The sequence below is a fragment of the Lonchura striata genome, chromosome 8 (assembly GCF_050655825.1).
Source record: "Lonchura striata isolate lonStrDom1 chromosome 8, ASM5065582v1, whole genome shotgun sequence".
NCBI lineage: Eukaryota > Metazoa > Chordata > Aves > Passeriformes > Estrildidae > Lonchura > Lonchura striata.
The window spans coordinates 6,101,382-6,117,541 of NC_140710.1; the positions used below are offsets into that span (position 1 = coordinate 6,101,382).

The 16,160-nt window shown below is 43.0% G+C and overlaps 1 protein-coding gene across 2 annotated transcripts in view; it reads left to right on the forward strand.

The window, feature by feature from the left end:
• The window catches only part of CC2D1B (coiled-coil and C2 domain containing 1B), a 27,908-nt gene continuing 11,748 nt past the window's right edge, over nucleotides 1–16,160 (forward strand). The window contains exons 1-13 of one of the 2 annotated variants that reach the window (XM_077785355.2): nucleotides 1–100; nucleotides 353–457; nucleotides 3,396–3,537; nucleotides 6,189–6,298; nucleotides 7,062–7,181; nucleotides 8,276–8,413; nucleotides 10,273–10,534; nucleotides 11,025–11,149; nucleotides 11,281–11,356; nucleotides 12,479–12,589; nucleotides 12,912–13,042; nucleotides 13,321–13,393; nucleotides 15,492–15,604. In XM_077785355.2, coding sequence (XP_077641481.2) covers nucleotides 392–457; nucleotides 3,396–3,537; nucleotides 6,189–6,298; nucleotides 7,062–7,181; nucleotides 8,276–8,413; nucleotides 10,273–10,534; nucleotides 11,025–11,149; nucleotides 11,281–11,356; nucleotides 12,479–12,589; nucleotides 12,912–13,042; nucleotides 13,321–13,393; nucleotides 15,492–15,604 — 1,467 coding nt within the window. In that variant the 5' untranslated portion in view covers nucleotides 1–100; nucleotides 353–391. Of the gene's footprint in view, nucleotides 101–258; nucleotides 458–3,395; nucleotides 3,538–6,188; nucleotides 6,299–7,061; nucleotides 7,182–8,275; nucleotides 8,414–10,272; nucleotides 10,535–11,024; nucleotides 11,150–11,280; nucleotides 11,357–12,478; nucleotides 12,590–12,911; nucleotides 13,043–13,320; nucleotides 13,394–15,491; nucleotides 15,605–16,160 lie in introns of those variants that run through there. The other variant, XM_077785354.2, reaches the window with a different exon arrangement.

Sequence of the window (16,160 nt, forward strand, 5' to 3'; positions counted from 1 at the left end):
AGAGCGGGGCCGGGCCCGCCCCTCCGCGCAGCCGCGCAGCCGCCGGGCGGGCCCACCCTGAGCCGCGCCGGGCGGAGCTGCCGCACGGGCGGGAGCCGAGGTGAGCCGGGGCCGGGCTCTCTCTCCGCGGTTCTTCGTGCGGCTCCGGCCCAGCGCCCCGCGGTCCCGCTGAGCCGGCCGGGTCCCGCCGCGCTGCCCGGGCGGAGCGCGGCCGGGCTGCTGGGCCCCGCGGCGCTGCCCCCGCTGCGCTCACGGCGGGGCAGCGCTCTGAGGGACGGCCGGGGGAGCGGCGGGGCCGCGTCCGTCCGCGGGCTTTGCCTGGGCACGGGCTGTAAGTTCCGTGTGCTCTCAGTCCTACAGAGACACAGCCCTCTGAAATTCATGAACCAACATGCTCGGCAGGAGACCTAAAAAGAGCCCTCAGGCAAAGGGCCAGGGAGCTGCAGTTGCGAAGCAGGTAAGGAGGGCAGAGGGCCAGCGAGATGTGGTTGCAGAGCAGGCAGGGAAAGCTCCCACTGCTCCTCGGGATAGTCTCCTTCAGACCTCTCGCTGCTGTTTCCTGCAGCAGCTCCCATGTGGTACTAGCACTGCAGGATCGTGGAAAAAATTAGATTGTGTGGTGCCTGTTTTCCTTCCTTCTTCAATGCATTCTTCTACAAGTAAATATCTGATAGGCAGCTGTGGAGGTCTTGCAGGGAAGGCACGGTGTTGTAATGCTGTAATCTTTGCATGAGACCTCATGACTCATGCTTACAGTATTTTCTTAGCCGAGCTGTGTTGAGATTTAATAATAACTTCAGTGACCCTGTGGAGGTTTTCCTTGCATCTCTCAAAAAACAGAAATAAGAACAGCAGAATATCAGGTAACAAATTAAGGGACATATATGGGAGAATATTAAGGTACTTAACAAGAGACAGTTAATTTTGATTTCCCTTTGTATAGTCATTTTTTTTGTGTAACAGATAGACTGATATGCCCCTTTCCTGTAGATAAAAGTGAGTTTAGCTGTGCCTGTGTGTTGAAGTTTTTTTTCCATACTTATCTACCTTTTGATGGAGTTTCTGAAGTCTTGTGGAGAGAAACAACAATTAGTCATGGATGGCAGGTGTAGAAAGTCAGGCGACAGTGTCAAAATTAGAAACACAGTCAAGGCAAAATTCTGGGTAAAAAACTGACGGGAAATTAATGTAGTTAGAGTTAAAGAATATGTTAGAACCAGAATGGAATTTCAGAAACCTTTGAAGGTAGAATAGAGGCAAGTAACAGGTGGAATAACTGGTAAGAATATAGAGAAATGTGAAAAGGGATTGTAATGGGCTGTTAGAACAGAGAAAATAGCTAACGTGTTCTCTTTTGGTGATTTCTTAGGAACCAGGGTTCTCATACTGAGAGCATAATGCTGTTGTTAGTGATCCATAATGTCACTGTGGCTCCAGTGTGAAAGTTTGCATTTATGAGTAAGAGAGATAGTGTATAACTTAGTTAATCTGAACAGGGGAGAAGATAAAAGGTGAAAATATCTTTCCTCCTTCTGGGAAAAAAAAAAGAAACCTCACTTTGAAAAGACAGAGTGTAATTCAAGGATCTGATTAATAGATTTTTCTAATTCAATACAATTAATTATTCAGCCTGCCTTACAGAACGGATGAGTGTTTCTTGAAACAAATGGCTTGTTTTCTTGCAAATTAATTCAATTTAAAATAGGTTTCTGTTGTGTAGTGTATCAACTGAAAACTTTTTATAACTTATTTTTTCAGTTTTATTAAACATTGCTTCAGTACTGCTAATGTAATTGGAAATGTTCTTTATTGAATGGCTTGGGACTCGGAGCTAGAACTGCTGAGTTGTGTTCTGGACTTCATGGTTGCTGCAGTTGCTTCACTGTCCACTCTTGCAGTGTGGTAATGAAGAGGTGCTGATGTGTTCTGCACATTGATAAAGGCCTATGTGTGTTCCATAGAACTTGAATCTTTAGATCACCATTGTAAATATTTCCTGTTTAAATCTTGTCCTCGCCTTCCTTCTGTTGTAGCCAAGTGTGTAAATACTTTTGTTTTGCTTTACAGCTGGGAGATGGATAAGGCAGAGGGTGGCTGACAGATCTGCCCAGTGCCTTATGGAATGTCAAGGGCAGGATCAGAGCTAGGAAAGAGACTGCTGCTGATTTTGATTGCTGTTGCTGGTCCTTGGAACCAATGTTTCTCAGCTATGTGTTTCACATTCTCCTTTGGGATTATAAAATGGTCCAGAGAGGGACACAGAATCTTTCAGGGCAGTAGCCACCAGCACTTTGATTCCTACTTGTTTAAAAAAACCCAAAACTATTACTCACATTAATTTATAAACTGACAAGCAGCTTCTTGCAGCACTTCAGATGCTCAAGACAGAAGGAGATTGCTGACCCTCAGAATAAGGACAGCTGATGTTTTTTCCTGTGCAGGAGAGAAGCTGAAGTGCTGCCTTCTTGGCCATGTAGGGATCAATAAGGGCTTGTGCTTTGGAAAGGTTTGGGGAAAGCTTCACCTAATTCATGGGTTGAATTGAATTCTGTTAATTCTTGTTTATAAAAAAACTTAGCATACTTAAGATATTTTTTTCTGGGGCAGTTAGTATTTTAACCAGAAACACAAAAACAGTGAAGAAATGGTATTTTAAAATAATACCTTTTGGACTAAGACCCCAGAGACTCCTTTGATGTACTTTGGAATGTTTTGCCACAAGAGAGTGATAACCCCTACTGTCGTATTCTGATTACTGTTATTAATGCTATTCCCTGAGATGTTATCTCTCAGCTGATGATCTGTGCCAGCCAGTTCTGATGGTTTTCTCCAGTGCAGTGCTGGCATTGCTGGGTTTTAATGGCTGTGTTTGTTTCTATGGGATTTAGAAACTGATGTAAGAAGACAGAACAATTCTGTGTTTATAAATGTAACTTCTTCAAGAGATAAGGATGAAGTCTCTGCAGTGTGCATATGTCAGACCTGTTGTGTGTGTACCATGAGTGAATATTTTTTAGCTTAGCTGTTAGAGGTACTGCCCTGAACTTCCTGATGCTATCTGCTCCATGAAGTTCAGTAAAACAAACATTTTACTCTACCTTGTTATGTCAGACTGTTAAACAGGATTGATTTTAAGAAATAGTTTATGTAGAGTTTTAAAGGGAGTACTTGTGAGGTATTAAGATTTATAAACCTTACACCAGTTACGGGTGCCTGGTATGCATTGTTGTGGTAATAGAAGTGATATGATAGTGGGCTGTAAAAAAAAATGAACAGGATTCAGAATGCATGAAAACGTTTAAATAATCCATGCAGTGTGATGTTTTTGAGTGTCATCTTTGTTCTAACTGTAGGGTATTTTATTATTTTCTGTTGTTATTTTCCCTTGGCTCCAGCTGGGGCTGTTTGTGGATTTCAATCCTGAAGAGATGCTGCTGGGTGCAGAGGAAGCTGAGGATGATGGGGACCTCGAAGCAGAGCTTGCCGCTATCACAGGAGCAAAAGTGAAAGAAGGAAAACCAAAACCAAAGGTGAAAAGTAAGTTAAAGTATCTGAATTTAATTTAACTTTGTTACATTTATCTAAAAAATCTTTACATTTATTTAAAATGGTTTTTTTATCACTAGTAGAAGCTGAATTTGCAACTGCTCTTTACTTTAAATGGCTTAATTTGTTACTCCACAAACGATGTAAAAGTTTTTTTTGTTGTTATTGATGTTCTTGTAAGAAAAAGATCTCTGGTGGTTGGCCTATTTAATGACTAAATTAAGATATGCTTTTTTAGCATATGAAGTCATAAAAAAGGTGTAGTAGGCGCTAGATGATTTTAAAAGGGAAACTATGTTTCATGTGGAGGGTGGGTTGTTTGTCATGTGGTTGTTCTTTTGTTTTTGTTTGAAGGATGAATTTACATAATGAGCATTATATTTTTAGTTACTTGAAGTCTGCAACCAAAACTGAATCCCATTTTCAGAGGCAAATACTGATGCAATTACTTGGAGAATCCTGTAGCTTGTGTTATGCAGGTTAGAGTGTCTCTGGGAGTGGGCTATTCCCATTCTTAATACTTGAAGCATCTGTTAATTTTGTCTGGTGGTGTTTGCAAGCATCTCTGCAGTGGTTTCCAGGCTGGCTGTAATCTGCCATAAGCCAAGGCTGCTGCTGCTGTGAGGGACACTCAGTGAGCATGCTCTGCCTCTGAGCACATCCGTGTTTGTGGAGCTGCAGGGTGAGCTGCTTCAGGAGCTCCTCTGCCAAAATAAACTGGGTTCTTGTGGGAGCTTTTCAGCTGAACCAGGTTTGCTCCCTGCCTATCTGAGAGCTGGGGTGGCAGCCAGTGCTTGAGGTGGGAAAAGGAAAATGGGACCTACAGGTGTGTGAGCAGGTGCAGGAGGGAAGGGATAAGTGCACCTACAGCCTTATTTGCAGCTCTGCAGTAATTTCCATGTAATCTTTTAAGGGGCTTCACACAGAGCAGTAGGGAAATGAAGAATTTTGAAATGTTTAGGCAAGACAACTCTATAAACGTGGTGACTGATGACAGACAAAGGACAAGTTTGTATCTGAAACTAAATTCTAAATCATCTCTACATTTCAAAATTTTAGTAAACTCTTAAAGCTAATAAACACAATTGTGCAAATAGGCATTATAGCAGAACTTCTGCCATTGGACATAGGTTACTCGTAGCTAAAACCTGCAGGATGTTTTGAGGGTGAATCTGTGTATCAAGAGCTCTTGAATTGTTGTCAGCTTTTCAAGAGCTGACATCCCTCTCACCCTCATGTCGCTTATTTTGTTGTTTTGGTCTTTGTATTCATAAGAGGAAAATAAAACTCCAGGCAGTGCAAAATTAACATTTACTATGCCTAACATTTATTGTGGCTTCTTAATGTGTAGTTAAAAAAGGATTTTCTGAAGTAATGTGCAGCTATTCTATTTTCCTGTTAGAATTGGAAGTGTGTGGGTTAGAAACTCATGGAGGATGAGCAGCTGGCACTGGGGACAATAAATATACTAATGCTGAGACCTGGCCCAGTGCAGTGGTGGGGGCAGGATGGAGGCAGGCCACTGCCTGGGAAGGAGGAGCTACAGTGAGGACTGGGGAGAAGCAGATCCTGTCTGGGACAGGACAGAAAAAAGGGATCCAGTGCAACTCATGTGCTTGGTTCTTGGCTGAGCCCTAGGTGCAGTAGTTCCCTCCTGGATTACATCCTAGAGCTGTGATGGGTGTGGGGGAATGGCCTCCTCCTCCAGCAGAAGCTGCACTGCTGGAACATCTTAAGCACAGAGATCCCTGCTGTCTCTGATAAGTGCCAGCTGGGCAGCCACTCACATGTTTGAAATTGTGGCCTCATCTTGCTGCACGGGATTAGAGCTGAAAAACCATCTGAGGAAGCTTGATTAGGATTTTTGCCTCTACTGCAGTTTTCTGCACAGCCTTTGGGTATGACCTGCAGTCCAAGTTTTGCTAAGGGTCAAACTTAAAAGCAACGTGCTTGATGGGGTTAATTAGATTATTTGAACAGAAACAGTTTTCTACCTGGGTTAATTTTCTGCTGATTCAGTAAATGCAGGGAGTGAATGGGATCCATTTAAATTGACTGTAAAACTCTGTTCTGGAGATCTGTATTTTCTGCAGCTTTAACTGCCACTGGTGAGTCAGTCATGTGTCTGCATAGGGAAGTATCAGAGGCATTTATGTGGACCTTGGGATTTGTGGGGAAGCAGCCTCACCTTGGAGAGCACAAGGAGGAAGTTGACAGTTCAGGAAGATGTGGTTGGCACAGGATGAAGCACAGATGAGAACTCAGCAATGAGGAGTTAAGTAGAGTTTTCAGGATGAAGACCAGAAGCAAAATTACAAAATAAAGGAGCCAAGAAAAATTTGGAAAAGGCTGAATCTCATAATCACGAGACAGCAGTGCAGAAAATGTGCAAGTGCCTTACTGCCTGCCTCGACTGTTGTAGCAGAAACACCAGTGCTGCTTTTCCTGGGTGCTCACTCCCCAGTCTTTGCCCTTTATCCATCAATATACTCTCAGTTACCTATGACACTGTGCAGTAAAGGGGGCACAAGAGGGGAGGGCACTGCTTTCTTTCAGCTGGTAGCAGCTCCTTCAGGATTTATACCCAGTGGGTACCTAACTATTCCTTAGGTTTTATGGCTCCTTGGGATTTCCTTTTACAGCTCCTCTGCCCATGGATCATATTGAAAAGATGGCTGCAGAGTGTATGAAGGACCTGCATGAAGAGGAAGATGCAGATGATGAAGATTTGGAGAAAGATACAGACCTATTGGTATGCATAACTGTTGGCAAAGAGTTGTAGTATGGTGTTTGTTTTTTTTTTTTAACAGAACTGCATTTAGCAAAAATGTCTGTTAACTTTGTGGTAAGAAGCTAAAATATTGCAAAAGCACCATTAGATGCAAGTCTTTGCAGGATCCATCCCCCTGCACAGCAGAGTAAGAGAGTTTCTTAACATTTATATGTGTGAGAGTCTTAGAGAATTGAGGGAAGAGCAGGAATCCCATTCCCTGTCAGCTGATGAAGGACAGCCAGGAACTGTCTCCTTAAAGTGATGTCTGCCACCATTTTGCTACTGCTTCAAGCAGTGCTTGGCCTGAGAGAACACCTCCAGAAAGTCTTTGTTGTTTCAATGATTCATCTAACTGACAGAGTTTAGGGAAGGAGTGTTAAGCAGTGGTTTTGACTGCCATTGCTAGTAGAGGCTTTTTGGAAATTTGAAATTCAGGTTTGCATAATCTTCGTAAAAGTGCTTCTCTGGACTTGTCCAGCTTCAGATCTCCAGCCATGAGCTTGTGTGGTGATCCTGGGGCTGAAGTGTGGCTTTTCAGTGGTATCTGGAACCAGTTTAAATTAAATAATAAAAAATAAAATTGAATTTAAAAAAGACTGGAATAAATGATATTCAGACTCTTCACTTGGGTTCAAGATCTGTGCAAAACTTTTGGCACTTCAGACTTGATTTTATTTTTGTCTTTTGAGGACAGAGAAAATTTTGAGGAAAAGCCTTTTGTTGGCTCTTACTTTTACCGTAGGCAGAGTTGCAAGAAGTTCTGGGGGAAGAAGGTGAGGCAGGAAGCTGCGAGGATGAAATGACAGCAACAGAGCCATCCCCAACTGAACCAGAAGCTGAACTACCTGAACTGCAATCACAGGTAGGAATGAGCTTCATGTTTCTGACAGTTTTGTTGAATCACTGTTGTCATGTAGCTTGTATGAAGGTCATTGGCAAGAATCTAGGGAGGTCTTACCTTCCAAGGAAGAAAAACCTAAACTCTTGCTGTTTCCTCCAGGAAAAGCAGTGTTGTATGGGTGTAGGTGATCTTTTTGCTTTGTTCCAAGGATGAATTGTGATGTTAGCATAGAACTGAAGAGGTAGACAATTGGAGACAAGCATGTCTTGTCCCTCATTATACTTAGGAGCATGCAGACCGCAGTGCAGGCATCCAGAGTTGGTATCTTCTCCCTAAGAGTATTGAGCAGTGTGCTGAAATTGTGAGACATGATGTAACTCAATAGTTTTGGATTTTTTCTCAGTAGCATTATCTGTCTCAGCTTAATTTGACAGTCCTCATGCAGTGAAATCCTTTATTCAGTCACGGCATGTTTCTGTTGTGTGCTACAGATTCCAGTGCCTTGTACACTGGACCCATTAGCAAATGGGATTGAGAGGTTTCTATAGAGATAATGGCAATAATTACATCAGGAGCCATCTGCAGGGTCTCTGTGGCTGTGGAGAGTTTGTAAGTAGCTGCTCATGACTTTGCTTAGGCTGCTTTTGTCACTGAACTAATTCCAGGCTGTAGGAGGAGGAAAAAGAGCTCTTGTTGTAAAACCAGGTTGAAGCCCAGAAGGGAGAAAACTAGCATGGTTTAAAAATAAGAAAAGAATAAGTCAAGTTTTGTGCCAAAATACCTCTTCTCACCCTCTGTTGTGTGGGGTTTGAGAGGCTTTAGTGTTCTCCTCACCTACTCACTGACCACATGGCTCCAATTACTCTGTGAGTGAGAGTTTCCCAAGTCTCCCCAGCCGTTCTTCTCTGTGAGGCTTTTGAGAGAGCCCAGAGGTGGATGCAGGGCCTGTCAGCACAGCACAAACGCTGCTCTGTTTTAGGGGCTGTTCCTGCCTGCACTCGCTTCACAGCAGGGTGTGTGTTTAGAAGAGGAGTGTTTGCTTTTCAGTGCGGTGGGAAAACTCGTCTAGCTGGATGAAATAAGTTTTCTTGATTTGTTTTATTGTTTTTTCTGAGACCTCCTCACTTCCTGCTGTTACCAGTGAGCTACAACAGACGCTTGAGGGCAGAATTGCTGACTACAGGACGGCGATTTCTAACGCCCGGGAGTCGGGGGAAAGCGCCAAAATACGGCGGTACGAGAGGGGCCTGAAGGTGAGTTGGGGTCACCAGGATGTGAGTGAGGGTGAGGCAAAGTCAGCTCTCTGAGGTGTGGTCTTCCCAGCTGGGTGAGTTTGTTGACAAGGTAGTGAAATTTTCGTGTGCTGCCTGGTGTTCAAAAACAAAACAAAAGCATTTGTTGTTACTGACTACCCACCTGATACAGCAGACACACAGATAAGGCGTGGCTTCCGCTGTCTTTTGAGCTTTGATTCTGTTGAATGTGGCAGATGGTAGCTGGAGGCAGGGTTTATGGTACATGCTGAAGTTAAACCCACCTGCCTGGATCTGAATTTGACCTGTGGTGACTGCTCAGTTTTATCTTAAAGCAAAGTTTAGGAGTTTTCCTAGCACATGCACCTTGCAGTTCATCCCTGTTGCCTTTCCTTCCACTCACTTCTGTCAGACAAAGGGAGGTGGTGCCTTTCCCTGAGTGTGTTGGCTGTGCTTGAAAAGGAATAGAGCAGGATTTTTGAGGAAGGCAATTAAGAGCTGCAGCAAAGAGCATTCTCTCCAGTCTCTCGTGGCTCCAGGCAGGTGGCGTGCTTGCAGTGAGCTGCAGTGCTTGTTCACTGCTGGGCAGGGCCTTTCTCTCCCCGTTGCTTTCAGCAGCTCTCCTGCATCACCTCAGGCAGCAGCAAAGCTGTACAGCTCAGGGCTGTGCACTGGGGCAGGATGTAATGGCTCACTGGCTTCCAGGTGTCTTGGGGTACAAAGGGGACAATTGAGGCCAAACTCAGGGAAGGAAAAGCACAAGAAAGATGTCTCTATGTGTCCACAGCCTGCCAGCCCTGACAGGAGTGTACACAAAACCACCTGGCCTTTCTGAGAGCCACAGGAATGGGCAAACCAGCTATTCCATCCAGTCATGAGCTTAGTGCACTGTGCCACTTCCTTTATTTTTCAGGGTAGGGAGTTTCCCTGTGCCTAAGCAGTGTAACTGAGGATAATAGACCAGATATCACTTCACAGGTCACGACTACTGAATTATCAAAATTACGTGTCAAAAAATGAATTTTCTCTTATATGTAGTTCTTGGAACTGTGAACTATAATTTTAGTCTGCCACCCCCGTGTGGAGAAGAGGGAGCTGCCTGTGGGGTGCTGGTCTGAACCCCAGTCTCACATGCAGTCATTTCAAAGTGTCTCTGTCACTGTTACTCAATAGGTCAAACAATGCTGTGGCTAAAAAAAAATAGCAGTGATTCTGGCACTGAGATTTTATTGTTGTTGTCTTTCTGTGTATCCATTTCAGTTTCTTTGGAAGATTAAAGAAGTAAAACTTTTATTTTGACTTGAAGTGCATGGTGGTCTTTTGACTGAACCTCAAATTAAATCTAAAAAATAAAAATACTGAGGAAGGTAATACTTGGGGAGGAGGATGTGTTTTAAAAAAGTGAGCAGCAGTTAACCCAAGTTAGAAATGGTGAGAGCTCCTTACCATAGGTGATGAGCTGAAGCTCCATTTCCTTTATTAGTATTTTATGGTTTTTCTCATTGCATTAAATAGGTTTGCAGACCCCTTCCTTCCGTAGATCCATGTAGGTAATGAGATTTCAGAATAGCATATTTTATTACATTTTAAAGACGCATAAAATCCATCTACAGTTGGTATAAATGGCTTCCTTGGTGACTTTCTGTGATAAAGCTGAGTGGATCATGTCAGCTCTCCAATAATTCTGGGTGCTGAGGTAACTGCAGTTATCTGGTTTGAGCAACAAGGCCTTTGCACTGTGGTGGTGTGTGTGACAGAGCCTGTCATGTATAAGGGAATGAATTTGTCTTTCAATGATTTTATGCTAGTAACGTGTTTGATGAAAATGCCTGTTGTCTCTGTTGTTCCTTCTGTGCCAGACACTGGAAACCATGCTGGCTGCAGTGAAGAAAGGCAAAAAAATCAATGAGGAAGAAATGCCACCTCCTGTTGCAACAGGAAAGAGTTCTTCTTACTTACCTCAAGCCATGGGAGTGGAGCTGGAGAATTCAGGAGATTCACCAGAGAATAAAGCTGACTCTGCTGCAGGTGATGAGCAGAAGGCTTCTCCTGAGGCAAGGGAGCATTTGGAATCAGAGTCTCTGCAAGGTCGTGCTGCTGCTGATCCTACTGTGGAAACAGGTACTGTGATCTGAGAGGAAAAGCAGTTGCAGCCCTGTTTTAATGTTGCATCTTCCCTGATGTTTGTGGTGTGTGTAGGAAAGCACTGCTTAGTTGGAACTTGTGCTGAATGTCTCAAAGCTGTCCATGGAATGCTGAGTTTCTGGCAGTGGAATCAGTTATTTTAGAGCTCTTCTGTGCACTGGATCGGTATCCTTAGCTTCTCTAGTGCCTCAGTTCCTCCTTCATTATTTGGCATGTGGAATTCCAGCCTTTAAAGAGTTTTGAGGTACTGACTTAAAGACCTAATATCGTTTTTCTTTCAATTGAGAAAAATGGAATTGTTATGTTAGATGGGACTTCTGGAGACTGGAGGAAAAATGATATTTGTAAGATGGCTGTTGTGACTTACTGCAAAAGGAGACAGATGTGGGTTTGCATAGATGGATGTAGCAAGGGATGCAAATCGTGCATGCTCTGTGTCAGTCTCAGCATTGTCTCATTCTCCCAGATCCCCAGCACAGCAGCACACGAGCAATTCTACTTATGAGGCAGAAGGAATATAAATTAGCAGCTCTAAAAGCCAAGCAGCAAGGGGACCTGGAGAAAGCAAAGGAATACATGAAGACAGGCAAGGTATGCGCTCAAGAAATCCTAAATGTTGAACACACCCTGTGCTGTACCCACATGCATTAAATGTCACATAGTGTGGCAGCTGGCAGGTCTTGGACAAACCAGAATAAACCTTTTGTTTTTTTCTTTGTTAGAAATTTAATGTGGTGTTGGAAGCTTTGGACAGTGGGCAGCCAGTAGACCTCCAGAATATGCCTCCATCTCCTCAGGGTAAGGCTTGTCTTCAGGAAACCCTTTCAGTGTCTCTGCTGTAATGGAGTGATTCTGCATTTGGTTGCAAAGCTGTTAAAAGAACTGGAGATTGTTTAAGACTGAGGCTCACTGCATGTTCACAGCCTAATCAAGACCAATGAACAGAAATGAGGTATCATTACTTACATTGCAGTTACTCTCTGTGGATTACAAGTTCAAACAAGTGTTGTTTTCTGACATTCTGGGTTTTATAACTGTAAATAATAGCAGCCAGTATTTGAAGTGGAAGGGAAAGAAGGATAATGGCACATTCTTAAAATTTACTGTAATATTTGATGGTGTTATGTGCTTCAACTAAAATTTGTAATGTTCAGATTAACAGATTGCAGTGCACTAAAGTCTAATTTTTAAAGCAAGTTATTAGTATAAAGATACCTCAGTCCTAGTAAGAGAGAGTTTGGTGGTTTTTTAAAGTAGATGCAGTATCCCTACCAATAATTAATGCTTGGTCTTTGTGGCCCAGTCTTTTAACCAATTTACTTTAGTAGATTATTTTATTCTAAGACATTTAATGACAGATTTTTTCAGGAAATCATGAGACATGACTCAAGTTACTGATCACTAAATGGCATTGCAGAGGAACCTCACCCAGGGCATAACCTTGCCTTAAAAAGTGGAAGATTTTTGCAGCAAATAGTGTTGTAGTTTTCTGTTATACAATACCAGAAGCTGGAATTTCTGAATAGATTATATGAGCCTCTTCCCTTTTCCAGCACATCTTTTGTTACTAGAATATTTTAGTCAATTAGCAGACTTGTTCACTCTTTCCATCTGCCAAGATACCAAGTTATATTTTGGGGAGAGAATTCTTGGAATACTTGAACTACTTTTACTTTTTTTTTTTTTTCCTCTCAAGCAGCCCTAACCAAAATTAAATCAGCATTTGAGATTTTCTCTTATAAAGCATGTTCTGTGGATAATGGGAACCTTAGACTTAGCTAGCCATGGAGGTACTGTTTGGAAGCCAGAAAGCTTTCAGGAAGATGATATGATCAAATTGAAGGTTTTCTGAGTGACATGCAGCAGTAATTGCTGTGTGTGGAACATGTTGTGAAGCTTCCTGCTTTCCCTGCTTTGCAGATCTTGAAAGCTTAGGACATGTAAAAGATGCATCCAAGCAAAAAGTACCACCTCAGGAGGGAAGTTCCCAGGATCTTGCAACACCTGTACCTCAGACCCAAGAAGCTTCAGGTAGGACTTTTGCATTTCTCTAGTAAGTAATGAAAATAGCACATCTGGGAAGCACTTTAAGGTCTGACCTCTCCCACTGAACTGCAGCAGGAGTGAGTAAACTGGCTAATGTTTCTGAGTATTGTTTGCTTCTGATCCAGTCTACTTCTGTTCTGGATCAGTGATGGAAGTAAAAGTTAATAAACTTTCTTTCTAACAGCAGTGTTCATAGTGAAACTCCCTATGATGTTCTCTGAAGAATGTGAGGAAGGGGAGGACACAGGTAGCCTGTGTGTTTTGAAATCTTCCTGATGTGGCATTTCATTGTCTGTGTGGTTTGCAGAGTCCCTGCAGCAGCCCAGGACGGTGCTGGAAGCGCTGCAGCAGCGGCTGGAGAAGTACAGGGCAGCAGCAGCTCAGGCTAAAGCCAGCGGGGACGATCGCAAGGGCAGGATGCACGACAGGATAGCCAAGGTAAAACTACAGTGTGGCTCTTTGCATCCAGCAAAGCCATTTGAATTAGTTCTCTTGCTGAAGACTTTTTCAAGGCTGAAATAATTTGTGTATTGTCTGTCTGTTTGAAAAGAAGTCCAGTGGGGAAGCTGGAAAGCATTCGGAGGAAGAAATAGAGACAATGTGTATATTGTAATAAAATACTGAGTGTTGTGTGGTGTTTATGCTGGTTAAATACAGATGATTGCTAATTCACAGTCAGCTCTGTTTTGTGTCTTACTGACTGCCTTTGATTGCAGCAATACCAAGATGCCATAAGAGCCCATAAGGCAGGGAGAAAAGTGAATTTTTCTGAGCTACCTGTTCCTCCTGGTAAGTGTGAATGTAACAGTCCTAATCCCCAAACTTTTGTGCACCTGCTAGGCTTTGAAGGGGCTATGCAGGTGTTGCCTGCTCATCCTGTGGAGCAGCTCCTCCTTTTTCTCAGTGAGTAGCTGGCCTTGCTGTTTGATGGTATTCTGATATTTTTTTATTAATATGCTCCCAAACACTGACACTAGTGAATATTCCTGCATATTGGCAGCCTGATTGACAGTGTGGGAATTTAAAACTGGCACAATTTGAAAAGTTCAACAGCTTCACCATAGGCAGGTGCTAAAAATGTTACTTGTCTATCTTCTGTGTCAGCCCTCCTAGAGGAAAGACTAAAATTGGGTTATACTGGCTTCTTAGTTTTGCTGGAAAGAGGTTTTTAAAATGAAAACATTTTCCTGATGTGCCCCATTTTGCTGATTCCTATCAGGAGCCTCAGAGTTTGATATCTAATTAATATCCCCTTGTAACACCTTGTATCATCAAATCAGTATTGCAGCTCTCCTGGCTATTAAAAGCATAAGTGGAGATGAAGCAAATTATGCCCATAGTCACACTGAGACAGTGGCAGAGGCAGCAGCTGAGCTTGTTTCTTGAGACACTGTGTCCTGTTTATCTTCTTCAGAGCACTGAGTGCTGTGTCTGCAAAAGTTTGGGCAAGGTCATCTGTGAATGCTCTGCCTCTCATTTACATGATACCATTTCTCCTCTAGAAATATCTTTCCTCTTATCTTGGGCTTGATGTGTTCTTCTGAAGGATAGACTCAGCATTGCAAAGCAGTGCCTGGATTTTAAGTTAGAGAATAGAAAAGACCTTGTGTTTTTGTCACTGTCAAATGTGGCAATGGCAAGCACTGCAGTGGTAGTAGAGTAGGCACTGCCAGCTCTGTCAGGTCATGTGTGGCTTTGAAGGTTTCCTGCTTTGAATCTGTCCCTAAAAGGCAGTTTAGCATCCCTTTTTGCAGAATGTGGTCCCTTTCTTGGTAAATACCAGTTTCTGTAAGAATGAGGTACTCCATATTTATACCTCTGGAAATACGGAGAACTGCTCAGTGTCCTTGCACGTCAGCTGTGTTTTTTAGCCATTATATAGGGGCCATGTGATTTACACTGAATACAATTATCAGGCAGTCACTGAAACCATCAGTGAATTATCCTGGGATGGCAGTGCCCTTCATGGCATCTGGCTGGTGATGAGTACCAGCCTTGGACTCCCTGGAAACAAATGCTGCTGAGCAATGGATCAAATGTCACACAGGGCAGCAGCACAACATTCTCTGTTCTGCCTGCCTGAGTACCTCAAACTTGTGCTGTAGCAGCCATCTCTAGGTTTAGAAGCAGTTTAGTCACTGTTTCTTAGCACTTCTTATGAGACTGGCTTGCTATATATTAAAGGAGAGAAGTAGTAACAGACATTTTATAGTAGTGGCTCTGGATTTCCGTTCTCTGAAGCTGACACAAAACTGGTCATGTGGCAGTGAGAGTTTATCTTCCATCATCAAGCCTTCCTCCCATACTTAAAAGGATAACAAAACAATGAAGAGCATTATTCTTCATACACTTCTCATTTAACTCGTCTGATTCTGCCTTAGTTTGCTACCTCTGCATTGCAGTACCTTTACAGCAGAGACTGAGTGTGTAACAACCCAGCTGTCAGCAGTGGATTGTTTATTACTCTGGGGGTAGCCCTGATTTTCTGCTGGACTGTGTGCCTGCTAAAGTGAGGCAGCAGTGAGAGTGGAAAAAATGAGACTAAATTGTCTGCTGGTTCTGGGGACATCCCTACTACTGAGGTCTTGAGGATGTGAGGTTGCTTGGCTGGCTGCCAGTTGCTCAGCTTGGAAAACTGCTCAGTTATTGCATCATTTTACTATCATCTGCTTTAGCTGGGTGGCTGTGAGATATCTGATCTTAAGCCACCACTCAGACTTGATCTAGCAAGGCTTTTTGACCTAGGCCTTAGTCTAGTTAGACTGAATACTAAAATACATTAGATAATAGGTATTTGGATAGAAACAACTTCACAGTAAACAAGTAATATGGAAGACAGACCATAGGGCTTATACGACTCTCTCTTCTGTGTTCATTTCCTTGACAGGATTTCCCCCTCTTCCTGGTGTTGCAGCAACAGATGGTGGCAGCACAATTGCTGCTGTCCTGGAGAGTGCCAGCAAGCTGGCAAACATGGAGGAGAATGATGAAGAGGAGGAGGTTAGTGTTGCCTGGTAGGATGTGTAAAAGTTCAGTTGCCATCTCTTGTGGCATGCAGAGATGAGGCCATTGGATTTCCAGGTAAGGGTGCTGAGGTGAAATACATTTCCCAAAAGTCTGAGGGAGTACAGGATCTCAGTAGTAATTTCAGTTTCCTTTATAGAGTAGGAGAGACAGATGAGGTGTTACTACAGTCAGTACAGTCTGTGAGTGCAGGGTTTGGCTCTTTCAGAGCTGTGTTGTATGTAGATTTTATTTTCAAAGCAAATACTTGAGATCCTCACCACTCCTTTACATTGTTCTGAAGTACTTAAATGCATACTTTTATCCTGCATCCCAGTAGCTTCCTATGTTTGTTCTTTCCCAGGATGTTCAACTGTTACTGCTTTTTGTCAGGCTGTACCAGCATTTAGACTTTGGTTTGACTTCTATTTCTCTCTGGATTTGCTTGCTGATTGATTATGCTTTCAATTGGAGCAGCTTTTAATGGAGAGAATTTCTGGATGATATTTTTTCTGCATGCCTCTGCTTTTTTAAAAATCACTGCCTTGTTGAA